Here is a 22453-nt window from a genome sequence, read left to right as displayed (position 1 = left end):
CACTTTGCATTCCAAATCCTGTGTTTACCAGAACCCCTACTACTTGATAGGACTTAAGCTCTAATTCTTGTGCCTTCTCAGCTTCATGATTGTCTTCAAATGGCTGGTCAGCTTCTCAGCCTCCCAGTCATCTCCAGAACTGGCAGGTGCCTCTAAGGTAAAATCAGTACAAACTACAGAACTGACCTGTTTGGGCTTCCCTCCTCACTGGGATATTGGTCCTGGACTTCAGTAGAATACTGCTTTGGTAGCTTCGTTGGCTACAGCTTTGATGCCTTCACACAGGCATTTCCTATTTTAAGTCTGGAGTTTTCTTGTTCAGTGTGCCTCTCTGTGTGTGAGGGGGGCGTGGGAGAGTTGGTCTGAAATATCTATCTCATCTTTACTAGAACTCTGAGATTGATATTTTTATGTTACTGAATTCCAGTGGCAACCGCATATACAGATTGCCCTCTCCTGTTTGTGAAATTAAAGACATTCATTTACAAAGGATAGGGAAGTTTCATAGACTTGGTGTTATGGTATTTGGGAGGCTTCTAAGACATGGAAAATAGCAGCCCCTAAACTTGAATGACACATTCTCTTCGCTGCTTCTCTTTTGTCTTCTGGGTAAGAGAAAGATGACGTTTCCTTCATGGCCTATGTCTCACTGTAGAGGTCCTGCTCCCATATGTATTAGGGTTCTTCAGAGGAACAGAATCCATAAACATATATAAAATAATATGATTTATTATAGGCAGTTGATTCATGCGCTTATGGATGCTGGAAAGTTCCAGGATCTTTTAGGTGAGTTAGCAAAATGGAATCCCAGAAAAGCTGCTGGTGAAGTTCTAATTTGAGTCTGAAGGTCTAAGAACCAGGCAAGCTTGAGACCCAAAAAGAGCCAATGTTTCAGTTCAAGTACAAAGGCAGGAAAAAGTCAATGTCCCAATTCAAAGACAGCCATACAGGAAGCATACCTTGTTACGTGGGGGTCTCCCAAATAAATCTGTTCTATTCAGGCTTTCAACTGACTAGATGAGGCCCTCCCACATTAGGGAGAGCAAACTGCTTTCTTCAGTCTACCAATTTAAATGTTAATCTCATTAAAAAAAAAAATACCCTCCCAGAAACACCTAGAATAATATTTGACCAAGTATCTGGTCACCTTGTGGCTGAGTCAAGTTGATAATAACATTAACCTTCACACGAGAATTAAACTTACTATGATCTAAGGGTGACTAGCAAAAGGCATGGGAAAAGTTTTTTACAAAGAGAATTTTCAAGAGTTGCTAAACTTTGCCATCCACAACCAGGGCATTTTGTAGGAGTGCATTTTAAAGGCTGATGAATGAGGATGGGAAATGATTTCTGGTCAGTTCCTGGAAGTGGTGAGTTCCTACGACATTCAATTCAGTGCTCAGTTTTAGAAAGCTAGTGGGAGTTATCCTGAATCTCATGATGCTAAGGGATATGAGGACCAGATATTGGCCCACAGTAAATGTAAGGCCAGACTTTCCTTAGAATCACCTAGGAAGTATCCTTGGCAAAAAGTCCAAACTGAATATAATTGAGCCTCTAGATTTAATCACCACTTACTAGAAATACAGGGACTCCAACTATACATTAAATGACACCACGAGGATGGAATTGCAAGGTGCAGAATGTGGAATATTCTACAGGACAAGTACGATCCACTTTACTCAATAAATACATGTCAGGAAAAGATAAAGGGGGAATTTATACATTAAAAGGGACTGAAGAGACTCCTATGGACCAAATGTAATGTATAGACTGGACTCTGATTTGAATGTTCCAGACGTAAAATAAATGAAAATTAAGAGCAAACTTATCACCTCACCATGGAACATGTTCCAGATTGCTCCTAAAAGTTAGGGAAAGCTATACACTGACTGAAATTATCTTTAAATTTCTGGAAACTTGTACTATGTTTTTTAAAAAAAGCTGCTTAACTTTTTGATTGTGGTAGTAATTACTCCAGTATATGTATATGTCAGAATTCATAGACTTATATACCAAAAGTGATGTATTTTACTATACATAAGTCCTAAATTATTATAACTGAACTTTACAGAAGAAAAAGAAATGGCCACAGAAGACAATAGAAAAGAACAACCTGAAGGACAAAATCCGAGGTTTTGAAGGACAAAGGTCAAGGCAATTCCAACTGCCATGAGCAGTGACCAACAATTGCAGTGACCTAAAATTGTGCTCCCTGCCAGAGCTGGGCACCATGCACTTTCTGCCCAAGAGAATTTGATCTCTGCTACAGGACAGTAACAGTTGTGTTTTCCAATTTCTTTTCTGAATTGAAATTTTACTTTAAGAGGTTGGATTTTGGCCATACTCTGCCACAGTCTATTGGGTGTGTGAGTAGGGCGAAAGGGAACAGGCAGATTTATCTCTGAGCTATGAGAAGCTGCATCCAAACATGAAGGGAAGACATGCACGTCACCCAGAATTCTGGACTATCTTGGGGGTGGGGAAGTATGCTTTGTAAGTGGAGAGAAGAGTGTATATAGATACCAGAGAGGCTAGATGAGTGGGTTGACATGATAGTTCATCCAAAATCCATTTTTCCTTTATTCCAAAGCAAGAAAATTTAAGGCTGGGCATCTATCTGGTCATCCAGAAAAACACTACATTTCAAAGCCTAACTCTCAGCTAAGTGAGCTACATAACCATGTTGTAGACAATGGTTACCAGCAGCTGTGATATATGCATTTTCTAGATGGTGATCTTAAGAAGAGGTACACTCCCTTTTTGTACATTTTCGTTCTACTCCTGGCTGTTGTGTAGGTATGTTAGCCAGAGGTTTAGTGGCCATCTTTGACCTGACAGAGAAAACCTAATGCCATCACACCCTGAAACTCCCACAACCACAGAGGGCTGTATCTTTAGACTACCATGTGAGAAATAACCTCATTCTATTTTTATTTTGAAATTTAGCAGTTGTTCCTGTACCTTTCTAACACACATACAGATATAGAGTTTCTGAACCAACAATTTCTCTGAGATTTATGGCATTGGCACAACTGAGAGGCGATCACATATTTGGACAATCAAAGGCTAGTTGGCAGGAAGAGTGTATCAGAGATCTGTGCGGGTAAAAGAGTTTCAACTGAAGGGATTAATTGCTAGAACACTTTATAAAAAAGATGTAGTTATTTGTGAGGGCAGGGAGGGACAGAGGGAGAGAATGTTTCAAGCTGAGCACAGAACCTGGCATGGGGCTCAATCCCCTAACCCATGAGATCCTGACTGGAGCCAATGAAACTAAGAGTTGGATGCTTATACCAGTGAGCCCTCCAGGCATCCTTAGAACATCTCTAGAATGACAAAAGCAGTGGGAGGGATTCAAAGGGCCAGCGCTGGAATGGAGTTCAAGAATTCACCCTCTTAGTTGGAAACCAGGGATCAGGAAGGTGAATGAGGAAGCTGTTAAAAATGCCTCTCCACACTATCAAAGTAAATGACCAGACATTGCAATACGGATATTTTGGCTGCTGCTACTGCCTGCAATCACTCTTCAATACACATAAAGCTGAGGACTGGACACTGACACTTAATGGTGGCCAACACTACCCTCTTTAGACACTTATTTCTCTATGACATTGTTTGCCAGAGAGAAAAGATGGTCTCCATCTTATTTCTATCTCCCAATAAGAGGCAAGTGCATCTATTTTAAAGAATCTGACTTACAATCTTAGTTGCAAATTAGAGATATTTATTTTCTTCAAATTTCTATTTAAATTCTAGTTAACATATAATGTGATATTAATTTCAGTAGAGTCTAGTGATTCATCACATACATACAGCACCCAGTGCTCAACAAGACAAGTGCCCTCCTCAATATTCATCACCCATTTAGCCCATCCCCCACTCATCTCCCGCCATCAACCCTCAGTTTATTCTTATGGTTTGTTTCCCTCTCTCTTCTTATTTTTCCCCCTTCCCCATACGTCCATGTGCTTTGTTTCTTAAATTCCACATGAATAAAATCATGGTATTTGTCGTTCTCAGACTCATTTTGCTTAGCATAATACACTTTAGCTCCATCCACATTGTTAAAAATGGCAAGATTTCATTATTTTGATGGCTGAGTAATATTCCACTGCAAATATATACCACATCTTTCATTTCTGTTTTTTTTTTTTTTTAAGATTTTATTTATTTGAGAGAGAGACAGTGAGAGAGAGCTTGAGGGAAGAGAAGATCAGAGGGAGAAGCAGACTCCATATGGAGCTGGGAGCCAGATGTTGGACACGATCCTGGAACTCGGGGATCATGACCAGAGCAGAAGGCAGTTGCTTAACCAACTGAGCCACCCAGGTGCACCCACATCTTCCATTCATCAGCTGATGCACACGGGCTTTTACCATAGTTTGGCTATTGTTAGCAATGCTGCTCAGGTTAACAATACACATCAGGGTATATGTGACACTTGCTCAGCAAGGAGCCTGCTTCTTTCTCTGCCTCCAACTCCCCCTGCTTGTGCTCTCTGAAAAATTTAAAAAAAATAAAAAGAAAAAGAATATTCATTACACTTTAAGGAAACAGCCCCCAATACTCTAAGCTATTGGCATATTTTCTTGAATAAAACATTTTTTTTCCTAGTGTTCCATGGGTACAGTCTGATGAGACTGAAACAACTCTTGTTTGTTATCGTTTTCACTATGGTTTTCGTTGTTCTCTTCGATTAATAATTTATACAACCTCTCATTCTTCTGTTTAACATCACAAAGAATTGAATTAATAGAATAGCCAAATTCAATAATGGCATAGTCTCTACCTCCATGAGAATAAAAATGCCCAACAGTGTGCATAGCAACTAATTCACCAGATGTATTAAACACTGGGGAGCCAGAGGACCCACTGGAAAAACAGGTATCATAGCTAAGTGTGTCAGTGTTACAGACTTCTGTTAGGAAACTTCTTTGTGTGAACATAGAGAAAGCATTGTAAGTGGCAGCATGGGGTGCTACCACCTCATCTCGATGCTGTTCTGGGTACCTCTCTAACCGCTGATTTACAGGAACCACAGCACAGCCATCTATTTTCTTGACCTGGCCTTCTGGGTGACCAATTATATAAATCAAACCACTAGGTGGTGGAGAGGAAATTCGTCTAAACAGGCCTGGAGGAAATCCATTTCCATTTTTGCTTAGCTTTATAATGGCATAATCTAGAGGACCATCAGACACTTCAAACCATGGCTCAAAGTTATACCAATCAACACTGTTAGGGTGGAACCTTTTATATTTAAAAGATACCTTTGCACATTTGCTTATTATATCTGGCCAAAACCTTGGATCTGTGCCTACTCCCACCATAAAATGTATTACATGCCGACAGGTGAAAATATAACCATGATTGAAGACAAAGCAAGTAGCATTCCCTGTGATTCCATTATTGTCCCATGTCATGAACCCAACTGACTCACTAAGATGGAGAAGATCTTCACAGGTTGCAACTGAAGTAGAATTTTCAGTCACTTTTCCAAAATACTTTTTATATACGTTGAACTGTTGAAAGCTTGTCAGTTTGGTTCTCTTCTGTTCATCCTGAAAATACTTTCTCATCCAAAGTGCTTCCTCCTTCAAATTTGGGTATTGATCCATTATACTTTTGTCCAACGATTGGCAATTCTTTAGCCAGAGGTCAGTTGCTGTCCTCGGGATAGCTAGCTTAATAACATGCTGCATAACCACATGAGGCCTTTGCCTATGTCTTGAGTTATTCTTCCCGTGTCTTCTGTTGAAACTATTACTATAATAACTCCTAATCCTGGCAATTGTGCGTCGTTTTTTACCTGCAATATCATGTGCTAGATTCTGAGGTGGGACGATTTTTTCTCTGTTGGCCTCTACATCTTCAGTCTCCCCATCTGTCTCTGGTTCATGTTCTTTGATCTCAGACTGTATCTGATTCCTGGGACTGGTTTCATTGGCATTTTCATTCTGTTTAATTTTTTTAGGGGTACCTTTACTGACATGTTTCTTAAAAATGTCCATTTCTAAGGTTTTTCCAGATACTTCATCCACCAGGGACTCTTTTCCATGAATTTTCTGATGACCTTCCCTTACTTCCCATTCAAATTCGTCAAGGTCGGAACGAAATCGGCTATCCTTGAGTAGAGCTTCTTTGATAGTCTCACCCTTGAAGGCATAGATACAAAGTGTACTTCTTTTTTCGTAAATTTCCTTCATCTTGAGAATCTTCTTCACACTCCTTCCAGCAGAAGCCACATGAAAAAGAACGCATTCCATGTTCGGATTTTCACACTGGCGTAATATCTGGTCATCTTCCAGGCCACTCTTTTTTGGACCAGGTGTTATATTAAAATGGGCATTTTCAGGTAGGCACTTGAGAGGCATTCCTAAATTTACATATCCACCTATCGTATTCTTTTCATAAACAAAGATGTTCTTATTAAGATGCTTCTCCATCCTTTTACTGAAATTGTCATTTGCTCTCAGGGCTGAGTAGATATTCTCTGTGGGTTCACCATGTGCTGTAAACACACTGAAGTCTGATTTCCCGGAGGGTTTATTGAACGAAAAAGTAAAAAAACATTTTTCCCTGGTGTTCAGGTCTGGATTCTGAATTTCCACAGATGCTTTATGCTTGACTTCACTTTTTAGCTTAACGAGACTGCTTCGTTCTTTACTGTCAGAGAGAGAGTGAGCAGCAGGTGAGCCAAGACGCGTCTGCATCAAGACCGTATCCTTAAAATAGGAAAGACCAAGAACTTAGTAAGAACCACCTTTAATAATAATGTTGCATGTTTTTCTACTTATAAAACTAACAGATAGTGTGAAGAAGAAGTGGATAATAACATGGATAATGAATAATGGAGAAAAAATACCAATCATTACTCTATCACCAGAGATAACCATTCTACATGTTGTTTTATTTGTTTCTATGATTTTACAAGCACACAGAAATCTTATGTTCTTTAAATTGTGCTATGCTGCATGAACTTCCTCTTTACTAAGCAACCTGCCACTGACTGACATGTCATGAAATATATTTGTATTTAATGACATTATATGCCATTAAATAACCTCTGAAACAATTTGAGGGGCCACTGGATATGTCACTGTACAGTAATTTCTAATTCATTCTTCTCTTGCTGGATACGTAAGACTATTTCCCAGTTTTTACTACTCTAAATATGACAAACATTTTAATACATAAAACATTTTGTCGGAATGTTGTAAACAGAATATTTCCCTAGGCCAGTTTCCCAGCTGTAGAAATACTGAGTAAGGTTACAATGTACTTCACAACATCTATGCTGCCAAACTGCTTTCCAGAGAAATTGTATCAATTACTCCTGCTCCTTCTCCACTTGCTGCCCCCAAAGACCGACCACATGGCTGACTCTTCCAAAGGATTTCAGTACTATTATCTTAAATGTCTACCAATTGATAGATCAAATGCCATTTAATTTGACTGTTTGACTGTTTTTAAAATCTGTATTACTTAATAGTAAAGCTGGAGTTATTTAATGCACCTCTTGGACAGTTGAAACATCGCCTTTCAAAAATTCCCAACAAGTATCTGTTTAGTTCTACTCTGTATTTCTTTAAACAGCACTAAGGAAATACATGATATACTAAAATGACTGATAAATCCCAGGGCGGGATAGATATACAAGAAAATACACATGGTCATATTCAAATAAATGTATGTATTCAAAAACATATACACACAGAACCCATTGGCAATAGTCTGGGAAAAAGCATTGATAATCTGATGGCAACAGGAATGAAAACCAAGGACATAAGTGAAAAACATGATAGCACAGGATTTGGTAGATCTTGGATGGGAATTCTTATGGACTCTAAAGGCTTGGACCCACTTTATATGAACTGAGGACTAAAGCTGAAGACAGTAAACTCAGGAGGGATGGAGGGGCTTGGTTTATCTGGGAGGCCAGTGCTACTGAATGAGCTCTGGTTTCAGGCACAGTGAGTTTCTTCCTCTCGTGGTGCTTTCTTTTCCTTCCCATTTTCAGCTACTACTTACTCTCCAAGTCTGTATCTGCAGCAGTGTCCTCTCATTTGAATTTCAGATATTAATACGGTGTTTGGGGACGCCTGGGTGGCTCAGTTGGTTGGACGACTGCCTTCGGCTCAGGTCATGATCCCGGAGTCCCGGGATCGAGTCCCGCATCGGGCTCCCAGCTCCATGGGGAGTCTGCTTCTCCCTCTGACCTTCTCCTCGCTCATGCTCTCTCTCACTGTCTCTCTCTCAAATAAATAAATAAAAAATTTAAAAAAAAAAAAAAAAAATACGGTGTTTGGTCCTTGACATCTACCCCTGGATACATCAGAGGCATTTCACCCTCAACACTTTCCAAACTGAAGTCATAAACCTTACTCCCGATCCTTCCCTTCTTGCTGGGTTTCCTGAGTCTGTGAACAGGGTCACCATCCACTCAACCACCCAGGCTAGCACTCTGTGAAGCACACTCAACTTCTTCCTTTATTTTAATGCTTATATACCATTTAGAAAAACTTGCAATACATGTTACGTGCAAAAGCAGTATAGGACATCTCCTGACAAACATCTCTGTATCTAAGTCCCAGATTACAAAATAGCATATGACAATTTATAAGAAGCTCCTCTTTTACCTTATATATCTCTCTCATTCTTAAAGACACTCATCCTGAATTTGTTTTATTTATTTATCTAACAGAGAGAGAGAGAGAAAGAGAGAGAAAGAGTACAAGCAGGGGGAATAGAAGAGCCAGAGGGAGAAACAGGCTCCCCACTGAGAAGGCAGCTTGATGCAGGGCTAGATCCCAGGACCCTGGGATCATGACTTGAGCCAAAGGCAGAAGCCTAAGCCACTGAGCCACCCAGGCGCCCCCTGAATTTGTTTTAAACTGATAATTTGTTTACATTTCTTTAGGTACATAAACATATATTGTTAAAATAGAAGTACCACACCGTATGGTTGTGCCTTGTTTTAATTTTATGGAAAGACATCCTATTAAGTTTGTTCTGCGATTTCTTTCATTACTTTTCTGAGACTAATTCTAACTAATGGAGTCTTACATTCACTTCTTTTTTTAAAAAAATATTTTATTCATTTGTTTGGCAGAGAAATAAAGAGCACAAGTAGGCAGAGCAGCAGGCAGAGGGACAGGGAGAAGCTCTCTGCAGAGCTGGGAGCCGGATGCAGGACTCGATCCCAGGACCCTGGGATCATGACCTGAGCCGAAGGCAGCTGCTTAACTGACTGAGCCACCCAGGTGCCTTCCCATGTTCACTTCTACAGTTAAATAGAATCCACTGAAACAATTAACTGTGTATGCACATTTAGGTCATTTCCAGGTTTTTTTCTACTAAAAACAGTGGTTCCATTCTGCTGTGAATATCATTGAATGTTGCCTGGTACACATGTGCAAGAATGTCACTCGGGGGTAGGAGTGAAACTCCTCCAATTTAGGATCTCTGAATACTTCCCTTTATTAAATACCACCGTACTATTTACAGAATAGTTGTACCACCTTGCATTTCCCCCAGTGGATAGCAAAAATCTCCTTAAATCTGCATCCTCGTCAAAAGACTGTACTGCCCAACTGTCGATGTTTGCCAACTTGCAGATGTGAAATGGCATCTTAGTTAATTAGTTTAATTACTAATGGAGTTAAACCTCTTTTCGTGCTTCTGCCTGTTCACGTCTTGCCTATTTTTCTATAGGACTATTTTCCTTTTGATTTTAGAAAATCCTTTCTATACTCCAGATACAACTTGTTTACTTATTATATATGATAAACATATACTCTGAGTATCTGGCTTGCTTTTTCATTCTCATTAGGCATCATTCGAGATAAGAAGGCCTTAGTTTTCTGTTGTCAAGTTAATCATTCTATGTCATAAGATTAACTTTCATGGAATTAATCTATTTTTTTTTCTAAAAAGTGTAAAGGCTTGCTTTTTCTAGTCTAGTCTTTCATCTCAACTTATTTTTTTGGTATATTTTGTATATTATTTTTACATATTTACATATTTACAATATTTTGTATATACATGTATATATGCATATATACACATTTATACATATGTATGTACATATTTACAATATTTTGTATATATTTTTTTTGTATATGGCCTGATGGAGGTTTCAGTCTTTTAAAAATTTTTGCTTCAGAGATAAATGATTTTCCCAGCACTAATATTGAATCGTTCACCCTTTCTCCACTGATCATAACTGCCAGTTTTACCATATGAGAGTACAGGCTGAACTCTGCACCCCCTGCCCCAAAGTTGATGTGTGGAATTCCTAACCCCCATTACCTCAGGATGTGACAGGGTTTTTGTAGTTAGTTTAGATGAGTTCATACTGGAGTAAGGTGGGTCCCTACTCTATTCTGACTCATGTCCTTTCTTTTTTTTTTTTTTTTTTTAAAGATTTTATTTATTTATTTGACAGAGAGAAATCACAAGTAGATGGAGAGACAGGCAGAGAGAGAGAGAGGGAAGCAGGCTCTCTGCCGAGCAGAGAGCCTGATGCGGGACCCGATCCCAGGACCCTGAGATCATGACCTGAGCCGAAGGCAGCGGCTTAAACCACTGAGCCACCCAGGCGCCCTGACTCATGTCCTTTCAAAGAGGAGAAACTGGGACAGAGAGACAGATGTACATAAAAGAAAGACCATACGAAGAGACACATGAGAAAGATGGCCACCCACAAGCCAAGGACAGAGGTCTCTGATTATTCCCTCAGAGCTCACAGAAGCTGACAAGCATACTTACACCTTGACCTTGGGCTCTGAACCTCAAGAGCCATGAGACAATAAATGTCTGATGTTTAAGGAACCCAGTTTGTGGCACTGTGTTACAGCAAATCTGACAAACTAATACAAAGACATTTTCATATATTTTATGGTTTGTCTCCATGCTCTCTGCTCTGTTCCAGTGCTACAGTTTTCTATGTCTGGCCAAATACTCTCTTAATTAGTACAACCTTATAATAAGCATTCATATCTGATAGGGACACTCTCCTCACTTTACTCTTTATACTCATAAATGTCTTGGCTATTGGTCCTTTGTTCTTCCATTAACTTTTAGTCATCTTATTAAGTGCCTCAAAAATACACTGTCACACTCCTAATTGAGATTATATTAAATCAATATGTGAATTTAAGATGAACTGACATCCTAAGTATGTTGAGCTTTCCTATTCCTAAGTATCTTATAGTTCAACATCAATTTAGATCTCTTTTCATTGTCTTCCAATAAATCTTATAATTTTTATCCAGAAAGATATATAAGTCATTTCTTATATTTATTCTTAGGTAACTGATGGAGATGCCCAACAATATCTACCCTACCCAAGATGTCAGACTCAGGTGAGATGCACTCACTGTGAGTGAGGGTCTGAATTATGTATTTTATATATTATATATTTTCATTACTTAACTTTAATTAAGTTGAAGTTAAATTTAAATAGCCACATGTGGCTAGTGGCTATCACTCTGAACAGTGTAGCCATAGGAATTTCAAGATGAATAATTTAGCCAAAATTTTAAGTTAAAATCTCCTCTTTAAAAATTCAAGAATAAAACCTGTACACACTTCTTGACATACAGAACGAAACCCAAATCCTTAAGCATGGAGTGTAAGGACTTAAAGGATACTGCTGCTCTTTTCCAAAAATCCACTGCACAGGGCGCCTGGGTGGCTCAGTGGGTTAAGCCTCTGCCTTCGGCTCAGGTCATGATCCCAGGGTCCTGGGATCGAGCCCTGCATCAGGCTCTCAGCTCTGCGGGGAGCCTGCTTCCTCCTCTCTCTCTCTCTGCCTGCCTCTCTGCCTACTTGTGATCTCTGTCTGTCAAATAAATAAATAAAATCTTTAAAAAAAAATCCACTGCACAGCTCTGCCATTTCGTTACAACTATAAATGTCTACAGAAATGAATTCATGCCAGCTCGGGGACAGGCCTTGCTTGCTCAAGTGTCTCCTTGAGCCACATAGTTTGGTATAGCAATGGTGGAAAGTTACATGCCAAAGGAATTTTTCTCAGCGTCCCAGGATGGACTCACGATCTAAATGGCAGCGAATGCAGGTATGCACTCTGAAATTACCCAAGTTCTGTTGTCACCACGCAGAAAACCAGCCAGAAGACTGCATGAGAAGCAGAGCATAGTGATGGGAAACATAAATGAATCCTTGAAACAACCGCGTGGTGCTGCATTGAAACTCAGCCCAGTTCTCTGTACTTTCCTGACACAGGGACCATGAATCCCTTTTCTTTTCTCACAGGGTTAAAAATTTCCCCTTTTGAAACAATATTATATAAGCTAAATAAATATTTCACCATAAGGAGTATCCAACTATAAGAGTATCTCAGATCGGTGTTTCTCAAATTTTAATTTGAGAAATTGTGAAACATCCGGGGGTTGGGGTCTTGTTAAAATGCAGATCAGAGAGGTGTCATAAGCTCTCAGGCAAGATCAGTATTGCTGGTGTGTGTAGATCACACTTGGCATAGCAAGGCCACAGACGTCCTGAACCTGGTGCAGCACTGTCTCGTGGAACTTTCCTCAGTGATGGAAATGTTCTACACCTGTTTGTCCAATGTGGCGGCCATTACCCACACATGGCTACTGAGGACCTGAAATGTAGCTAGTGATTAGAAGAAATTAATCTTACATTTCATTTAATTCTAATTCAATGAACCCGCTTCATTATTTCACAATTAGAAGATTTTTTTCCTGAGAAAAAAGTTCTGATTAAAATAAAGCCTACTGGAATCTCCTCAAACTATTTTCCCGGCATTATTAGTTACCACATTCTTGAGTTCTTCCGTATCATCAAGTCTATCTAGACTGCTTCCAGATATGTCTTCATGTGTGTATGACTTGACTCAAATATTCCCTCATGCTGGATACACTTCCCTGGTGAAATTCTATCATCCTGTAAGATCTGTCTCAGATGAAACTGCTTGAGTGTGAATGAGGCATTCTCCTCTCTGCACTCCAAAACACTTGTTTGTATCTTGAGTCAGTATTATCATTTTGCATGTTTTGTGTTGGCCAAAAACCAACTCTGAAGTCTGACTGCCTGAATTCAAATCCTCACCATCAAGTTCATCATTTTTGCAACTTTAATAAAGGTGGGTTTCAGTTTCTTCAATTTTGAAAAAGGGATGATGACAATATGTATTGTTTTATTAAATGTTGAATGAGATAATCCACAAGAAGTTGTGAAAATAATTTCAGGTACATATTAATTTCTCAATATGTAGTAACTGTATTATTTTGGCCTGTCTGTCCTTCTGATATCAAGCGTCTACAGTGTTTTTTAGTCATCTTGTTGTCTAAAAAGGCACACTTTGCACTGCTAATTCATACACTATCATCTGGTTTTGCACAAGTATTTAGAGATGTGACCTTCCAAATATACTTTCCACAACACAGAGGAAGGACTTCTAACCACCATTCTTCATCAGCTTATCCTCTACCAGGATCCTAATACTGTGCTATGGTTAGAATATGCTGAGTTGTTAAAAAGGAGACATACCTTTGAATCTTCAGGTCTGCGACTCTGGCCATTTTCTGTAGCAGTGAATGACTTGTTCTCTTCAGGATTCATGGAGTTCATGATGACTTCTAAGGAACTATGACTCACTTCTGTTAGTGGCCAAGTCAGAGAAACAAGAAGTGGATTTCCTCCCCCACTTGTAATGACTAACAACAAAGGAATGACAGGGCACGTGAAACAACTTTCAAACACTGGATTCCAGGCAGTGCAGAACAGTGATCTCCCATCCCTCAGAGAGAGAAATCAAATGAGGTAATCCCTATGAACATCTAGCTTTCCTCCTGGGGAGCATTTCCAGACCATATCTCAGGGAAGGGAAACAGAAGACTGGCAGTTTCCTTGAGTTGAGAAGACAAGTTCAGGATCATGGGAGGCCTCAGTGGCTGGAGTTTGTGGGGCAGACTACCAGAGAGGAAAGAGCTACAGCTACACACAGAATCGGAGATCTACAAGTGGGTACCCCTTGAAACCTCAGTTGAATATCGGTCGGTCCACACATGTGAGGAAGCTACTGGAAGCCAGGGGAAGAACCAGCTAAAGGAAAAGCCTAACAGTTCTGAGGCTCACACAGGCCTGAGAAGAGTTCTGTGAATTACCCCTCTGGGTTTGTTAAAAAGGAAGATATTGGACCCTACCCTCAAAGATCATGATTCAGTGGCTCTGGGCAGCAGTTATGCTATTTGACCTGCCCCACCCGCCTATTCTCTCCCCTCCGGATGCCCAGGCACACAGCAGGTAGCTGAAACAGCTTCCTAGCTGATCTCCAAGTGTCTTTCTAGGAAGAAAAGTCTTGATCTTTGAGGCTGGGGGAGGGGGGCGGCCGAAAAGGGGGTTCCCACAATGGGAGGCTGCTTATCCCATATCCCCAAAACCTCTTGGCTCAGGACCAGGGTCCTTTGCCTAGTGCTCTTCACAACCGCCCTTTAAGAACTCCACGTCCGACTGAGGACCCAAGCACCACTCACAGATGCGTCAAGAGTGCCCACGCAGTCGGTGGCCGCTGTCCCGGGATTCGCAAGAGCTGGGAAGATGGGGCTGGGCCGGCTTCCCGCGGGAACTCTTCCTTCGGGGAAAGTGGAAGTGAGCTTTCCGCGCGCTCGTTCAGTCAGCGGGCGGCGAGGGGGCGGTCTGCTCTCATTGGCCAGGAACACAGCCACTTCGGGAACCCATTGGCCGAGTCTGGCCACCGAGGGGGCGGGCGGTAGAGGCTGGGAGTGGACCCAATCCCCCGGGTGAGGCCCGGGGCGGGGGAGATTCCCGGAATGAGCCCGGGCGTGCGCTAGCGGCCTGTCGGTGCAGCTCGGTCTCGCCCACGCACGCAGTGCGCACCCTGTCCCAGGGCCAGCATCCTGATACGTGGCCGACGGCGCAGTCTTCTCCCGCCCTCCCGCCTCCGCGCCTCTGCGGACCGGCGGGGAGCTGGGCGGGCGCAGGCGGGTGCAGGCGGGAGTGGGAGGAGCAGGTGATTTCCGCTCTGGCGCGGCTGCCTCCACGACGGGTCCGCGCGGTGGGAGTGCGAGCCCGCGTCTGGAGCAGCGGGGCTAACGTTCGGCCTGCGGGTGGGCGGTGGCGCGAGGATCGTGCGGGGCGGGACTTGGCTGCTGCTGCCGACCTAGTACCTTCGTGTGTCCAGCGGACAAAAGGGCCCAAAGCGGGCAGTAGAGCTCCTGTGGTCCGTGTAGTGGACTCGGAGCCCCCAGCAAAAGAACCAGCCTCGCGCAGAGGCTACTGCACTCACTCAGGCCAAAGCAGGAGGCCCAGGAATCTGAACTTCTCCCTAAGTCTCCAACCTCTGTGACTTGCGGGAGTCTTATTTATCAAGGACCTCTTCGAGGGAAATACCCCCAGCGGGGACCCAGGGACCACCTGCATTTCGGGTTCTGGGGCCTGAAGGTGGTTGATCACTTTAGTTCAGCCCCTATTCCCAGCGCGCGGTGTTTTGTACTTGATTTGAGTCTCGTGGGATCTTCGCAGTCACCCATGGAGTTAGGTTGGCTTTTGCACCCATTTCACAGATTAGAAACAGGATAGTTTGCCTAAAACCTAGTTGGGGGTGTGGGGCACTGGAGGAGTTTAGAGTGGCACAGTTTCTTGCAGGGAGACCTTGGGCAAGTTCACTCCCCTCTTGGGGATCTTGATTCCCTATTTGTAACTTCGACCGGACTGCCCCTTTGTGATTCCCCTTCCATTCGTGTCCCAACTTTTCATTTGGGTGGCTTTAAAAACCGCCGAAACTCAGACCAGGTCTTCGCATAGTGCATGATGCATCATCGAAGTTTATGATGGTCAGCTTGTCGAAACATTTCTCAGCTGCCTCGGTGGAGATGCTGACTCGCTAAGGCTCGAGTGGCGCGGTGACATGCATTTCCCAAGAGGTGATGCCAGTGCTGCTGGTGGCCATCTCTAAAGCCAACCGTTACTTTCACTGACCCAAATGTACACTGGATATTTACAGATACTAACTAGTTTTATCCTTTATTCAGTCATAGGAGGCCGCTACCATTATCCCCATTTTAAAGGATAGACATAGAGAGACATTAAGTAATTGTCCTAAAGACAAACAGCTATTTGCAAAGCAAAGATTAAGACCCAAGCAGGCAGGCACGGTGTCCTTAGCCCCCTACCACTGCTTCTCTGTTTTCTTTCAATCAGCTTCCTGAACCGGGGCCCTTCGCAGTACTTTCTGGCCCCTGCTTCCCTCCAGCCCCGCTCTCCATAGCCCTCGCTTTTTCCTGTGTGGCCCTCCCTATGCGCCCGCTGGCTTTCGTAGGGGCAGGTCCTGGTGACTGCACAGGCCGTCCTCTTGCAGAACCGCCCAGGCAGGCGAATATTCCCCCACACCAGCGAAAGCCTCTCCACCGGGGCTGGAGTTCCGAGCACCGCCTGCAGAGGGCGCCAGAGAACGTGCCTGATGAAAAGGGCGGGAAAAGGGAAGGGGGGCTGGGAAGAGGGTGAAGATTGACACTCATTGTGGCCAATGGCAGCATGGTGTTGGTTTACTCACTCTTTCCTTTTTTTTTTTCTTTTTTTTCTTTTTTTAATTTATTCTCTGCGTAACAGTATTCATTGTTTTTGCACCACACCCAGTGCTCCATGCAATCCGTGCCCTCTCCAATACCCACCACCTGGTTCCCCCAACCTCCCCGCCCCTTCAAAACCCTTAGATTGTTTTTCAGAGTCCATAATCTCTCATGGCTCACCTCCCCTTCATTCTCTGTCGCCCAAGAGCTTCCCATCTCTTTAGGAGGCTGCGCCTGTGGGACGGAACGGAGAGGTGGGACTAGCTTATGCCGTGTCAGGTATTCTCTGAAAGTACATGGGCCTGCCCAAGATTGCTCTGGCTCAGGCTGGCTGAACCCTCTTTTTCTAACTTGCCTTGGTCTCATTCAACTAAGGTCCACTTCACCAGTCTCTGGTGCCATCACTCTGGGTCCTTGGAGGTTTTGTGAACGGCTTCGAGGGAGCAAAGCCAGCCTGGTACCTGTCATTGCCTTGACAGCTAAGTATTTCTGGGTGCTGACAATGGGGAGCAGAGTGTGTGGGCATGGGGGTCAGGAGAGCAGAGTGGGAAGTGTCCGATAAACAACAGGTATTGAAATTTGAAATTGTCCAGAGCAGTGCCTCATTTCCTCTTTCTGCTTAATTCATTTCCTGTTTCACAGGTTAGGAAACAGGGTAAGTAAATTGCCTAAAGGTAGTCCTTAGAATGACTTTCACTCCTGTCAGATGCCAAACCCAAAGTCCTTTATTGTGCCAAGACTGCCTTTGTAGCATTTCAACGCATGCGGGTTCCTTGAAACACGTCTCCATATGGATTCAGTCTTCTATCTGTCCATTCACCATTTCCTTTCTTAGGGACCCATCTGCAAGGCGTGGATCTAGTTGGTGTTGAAAATACAGAAGAATGGGGACTCTGCTGTGAAGTAGAGGAGAAAAAGATGTACGCAGCAATGAGAAACAAAGGCAAAAGAAACATAACTTAAATTAACATCTCCTTATAGCTTGCCGCCCACTTCCTATCTCAAAAAAATTTAAGATAAACTCCTGGTAAGACTTTTTAAGGAAAAACAAGAGAAAGAAGAACAAAACACAGAGATTACTAGAGATGAGGAAGGAGATAGCAAAGGGAAAAAGGGAATTATCATGGAAAGTTAGATGTGATCCAAGGCAACTGTTTACTGATAAAAGAAATGGATGATTTCCATCCATTTTCAAAATTGATCTTCAAAGAAATAAAACACTGTAACATACTAATAGAAACAATTGGAAATGAAATGTCTATCATTAACAAGTGGCCAAAGTCAGATTATTTTATACTTAAGTTCTACATAAACCAAAAATTAGCACACAATTTCAGTATTAAAACATGATAATACCTGGAAAGATCCCTAATCTGAAATTTGGAGGAAAAAAAAGGAATAAAAGATACTTACTGAATGTTTTCACTTACCAATACAGTTGCAACCATTCTGAATAAATTATTCAGGAGTATATGAGAAGACAAGTAGATGTGAACAAATAGAGTTTATTTTAGAAGTGGAGGCATGGCTTAAACCCAGATCTTTCAGTGTAGTCAGTTACAGGATGAAAAACTGTAAGAGTATGGATTGCCAAAAAGAAAAGAAAGGAAAGAAACAAATACAAAAAAGAAACCTATAAAATTTTAGTCATTATTCCAAATATAGATTATAAGATAATAAGAAGAGTAGGAAAATAATCTAAACATGTAAAGACAGATCAAATATAATTCCAAGTGTGAATTGTTAAAGCCATCTCATTAAAGTCAGAAATAAGACAAGGATGGAGATATTGCTGTTCTTAGTTGGTATTATCTTCCTAGGTTCTGCACATGCAATAAGACAAGAAACTAGAAAACCAATATTATGGGGAATGAAGAAGCAAATTATCTGTATGTGCATATTACATTATTATGTGTTGGCAAAGTCGAAGAGACTCATGAAAAACATGTAACCAAATGATATCTTAAAGAATCTTGTATGGCATGTTTAGAAATTAAGTACAGAAATAAAAATCAATAACAAAGTGATAGTGCTCAAAAATAAAAAAAGAAAACTAATTCCACTGGCAGTCTTAACAAGCATAAAATAGCCAAGAATTAACTGAATGGTTTTTATTTCATTTGGTTTACCCTAGTAAAACAGTTAAATTTTACTGTTGGTAGGGGCGCCTGGGTGGCTCAGTGGGTTAAGCTACTGCCTTCGGCTCAGGTCATGATCTCAGGGTCCTGGGATCGAGTCCCGCATCAGGCTCTCTGCTCAGCAGGGAGCCTGCTTCCTTCTCTCTCCCTCTCTGCCTGCCTCTCAGTGTACTTGTAATTTCTCTCTGTCAAATAAATAAATAAAATCTTTAAAAAAAAATTTAGTGTTGGTAAAATGGTAGTGAAAAAGAAACTGAGAAAATTGGGATACTATCATGTTTCTAGATGAAAAGACTTAGTTACATATAAATCTCAATCCTCCCAAAATTTTAACAAGTGAATCCAGTTCAGATCACAATTGCAGTGGGTAGCTGGAATACTGAAAAAGTCTAAGTCCACACAGAGTATAAATCCATAAGGAAAAAAAAATTAAGAAAAAGGATAGGAAGAAAGATGTACTTTATGAGATATTAAAACTTACCGGAAAGCCACTGAAACAGCATAAGACTAGAATCCAAGACAGGAATAGATAACAAAATACATAAATATGTTCTATGACAAAAGAGATATTTAAGTTTTGGTGGGATGATTTGTTTAATAAATAGTACTGGCATCATTGGCTAGCCATATGGGAGAAAGATTTATAAGAATTTTAATTAATACTATTCAAAAATATATTCCAGATGAAACGAAGATTGAAATGTAAAAAGGAAAAAGAAACCTATGTTGAAATATAAAAAATAAAAATGTTGAAATATTTGTAATACTTTGGAGTAGGAAAAAGCTTTTTAATTAAAAAAAATCTTATAACTCGGAGTGAAAAACATATGTGATGACATGAGAATTAAAAATTTCTGAGTGAAAACTTCCATTGATAAAATAAACATAATTATATATTGGGAAATAAATTTGTAGCATACAAATTAAGTCTTAATATCCCCAATTTTTTAAAACCCTTGGAGAATTTTAAGAAAGACATGAAAACCCAGTGTACAGGTGGTCAAAGGATCTGAACAGACAATTCAGAAGTAAACCCCAACTGGCTGATAAACATTAAATATATCCAGTCTCACTAGTCAGGGAATTGTAAATTAAATCTATAATAAGATGCCATTTTTCATCCATAAATCTGGCATAAGTTAAAAGGAGGGATAGCATACAGTGCTGGAAAAACAGTTATTGTAGTCACTGTTAACAGAGAAATAAAATGAGAGCAATCTTTTGGGAAAGTAATCAGAAAGTGCCTACTAGATTTTGAAGTACACATGCCCTTTGACTTGGTAATACCACTTTCAATAATCAGTTCTACCGAGGAAATGATAGATATATAAACATACATATGTAAAGATACATGTCCAAGGATGTTTGTTGAAGCACTGTTTGTAGTGGCAAAGAACCATGAGCAATTTGAACCAACAGGATGGCTGAGTAGGTGTCAGTGTGTTTACTATATGGACCATTATTGAAAAGTATGAGTTAATGCTGCATTGACTGACCTGGAGGGATGTTGGGTTAAAGGCAAATGAGAATGTGATGGCAATAAGAGGTAACAATACCCCTCCATGTGTTATGTTAGAATGAGCTAGAACTGATTATCTCAAGAGGTGGTAAAGGAGGGGAAGAGAAGAGGTCAGGGAGTAATTTTTTAAAGCAATATGGAATTGTTCCGCTTGTATAATCAGCAGTATGTTACATTTGTGATTAAAGATTAGCCTATTGGTCTAAAATTCTCCTTTTTGGTAGGGTCTTTGCCTGGTTTGGGGATCAGGGTAATGCTGGCTTCATAGAAAGAGTCTGGAAGTTTTCCTTCTGCTTCAATTTTTTGAAACAGCTTCAGGCGAATAGGTGTTATTTCTTCTTTGAAGGTTTGGTAGAATTCCCCAGGGAATCCGTCAGGTCCTGGGCTCTTGTTTTTTGAGAGGTTTTTGATCACTGCTTCAATCTCGTTATTATATATCGGTCTATTCAGGTTGTCGATTTCTTCCCGGTTCAATTTTGGTAGTTTATATTTTTCCAGGAACGCATCCATTTCATCTAGGTTGCTAAGCTTATTGGCATATAACTGTTGATAATAACTTCTGATGATTGTTTCTACTTCCTTGCTGTTAGTTGTGATCTCTCCCTTTTCAATCATAATTTTATGAATTTGGGCTTTCTCTCTTTTCTTTTGGATTAGTGTGGCCAATGGTTTATCGATCTTATTGACTCTTTCAAAAAACCAGCTTCTAGTTTCATTGATACGTTCTACTGTATCTCTGGTTTCTACCTCATTGATCTCAGCTCTAATCTTGATGATTTCCCTTCTTATGTGTGGAGTTGGTTTGATTTGTTGTTGATTCTCCAGTTCTTTAAGGTGTAGAGACAGCTGGTGTGTTCTGGATTTTTCAGTTTTTTTGAGGGAGGCTTGGATGGCTATGTATTTTCCCCTTAGGACCGCCTTTGCTGTATCCCATAGGTTTTGGACCGAAGTGTCTTCATTCTCATTGGTTTCCATGAATTGCAGAGGGAAGATTGGAACCTTGCCTATATAAACTCTCCTGCATCCCACTTTTCTAAAGTTTCTTTGTCCTTACCTATAGGGAAGACCTTAAAACCTGTAATTTAAATTAACATCCTAGTGGATTTAGATGCAAGGTGAGCCCCCTGTTTTTTAAATGAAAGAAGTGAAGGAAGGTCAGTAATGAAATTCTGTAGTAGAAAGATTCTCAAGGTCAACTAGTAAGTGGGTGGCCAAGTTAGGAAGGACCCGTCAAGTTAGAGGAAGGACTAGCCCAGTGTTAGTTCTTCTCTTCCACAACTGCTCCAAAGTTGTGAGGAAGTTAATAGATTTTTTTTTTTGGTTATTTTATTTTATAAAAAAAAAAAAGTTAAAAAAAAAAACAACTTGTAATGGAAAATGTAAAAGTGATACTAAAGTAGAAAAGTGTAATGAACCCCATGGGCCCAAGACCCGACTTTAATGATTATCAACATATGACCAACCTTGTTTCATCTGGCCCCTCTTGTGGATAATTTCATCCTTAAGTACTTCAGTTTTTAACAGGATTTTTATCTTCTATTGGATAACATCCATAACATTTTGGTGACATGTATTCAGATAGTCTCTGAGTAAAGTTTTTGCATGTAAATTTGAATTTTTTTGACACCACAAACTAAATGGAAGTTGGTTAAGTGAGTAAAGAAAGATGACCCAAACTCAAAATAAAACTTGGGATCAAAACTTAGAGTTAAGGCACCTGGGTGGTACAGTCACCCTTGATTTCAGCTCAGGTCTTGATTTTGAGGTCCATGGACTTGGTGCAGAGTTTGCTTGACATTATCTCTCCCTAATAGCCAAACTATGGAAAGAGCCAAGATGTCCACCAACAGCCACATAGATAAAGAAGATATGGTTCATATACAATGGAATATTACTTAGCCATCAGAAAGGATGACTACTTGCCATTTATGCTGACATGGAGGGAACTGGGTATTATGCTGAGCAAAATGAGTTAATCAGAGAAAGACAATTATCAGATGGTTTCACTCATATGTGGAATATAAGAAACAACACAGAGGTTCACAGGGGAAGGGAGGGAAAACTGAATGAGAAGTCATCAGAGAAGGAGACAAACCATGAGAGACTCTTAATTATAGGAAACAAACTGAGGGTTGCTGGAGAGGAGGTGGGTGGGAGAAGTGGGGTAATTGGGTGATGGGCAATAAGGAGGGAATGTGATGTGATGAGCCCTG

General features: G+C 40.9%; 1 protein-coding gene across 5 annotated transcripts; it reads right to left on the bottom strand.

Moving 5' to 3' along the window:
- Positions 1–4572: 4572 nt before the first annotated feature.
- On the bottom strand, positions 4573–14889 carry FAM111B (FAM111 trypsin like peptidase B). 5 transcript variants are annotated; one of them, XM_059143116.1, is made up of 3 exons: positions 14529–14889; positions 13543–13709; positions 4573–6728 (listed from the first exon to the last, which is right to left on the bottom strand). In XM_059143116.1, the coding sequence occupies exons 2-3, from the start codon at positions 13621–13623 to the stop codon at positions 4614–4616; spliced, it is 2196 nt and encodes a 731-aa protein (XP_058999099.1). In that variant the 5' UTR covers positions 13624–13709; positions 14529–14889; the 3' UTR covers positions 4573–4613. The 5 variants fall into 5 exon arrangements, with proteins under 5 accessions (XP_058999099.1, XP_058999105.1, XP_058999123.1 ...); XM_059143122.1 differs by having other exon boundaries at positions 13543–13652; XM_059143140.1 differs by having other exon boundaries at positions 4573–6669; positions 13543–13652.
- Positions 14890–22453: the final 7564 nt, after the last annotated feature.

The sequence above is a fragment of the Mustela lutreola genome, chromosome 1 (assembly GCF_030435805.1).
Source record: "Mustela lutreola isolate mMusLut2 chromosome 1, mMusLut2.pri, whole genome shotgun sequence".
Taxonomy (NCBI): Eukaryota; Metazoa; Chordata; class Mammalia; order Carnivora; family Mustelidae; genus Mustela; species Mustela lutreola.
This window is presented reverse-complemented; position numbering and strand designations above follow the sequence as displayed.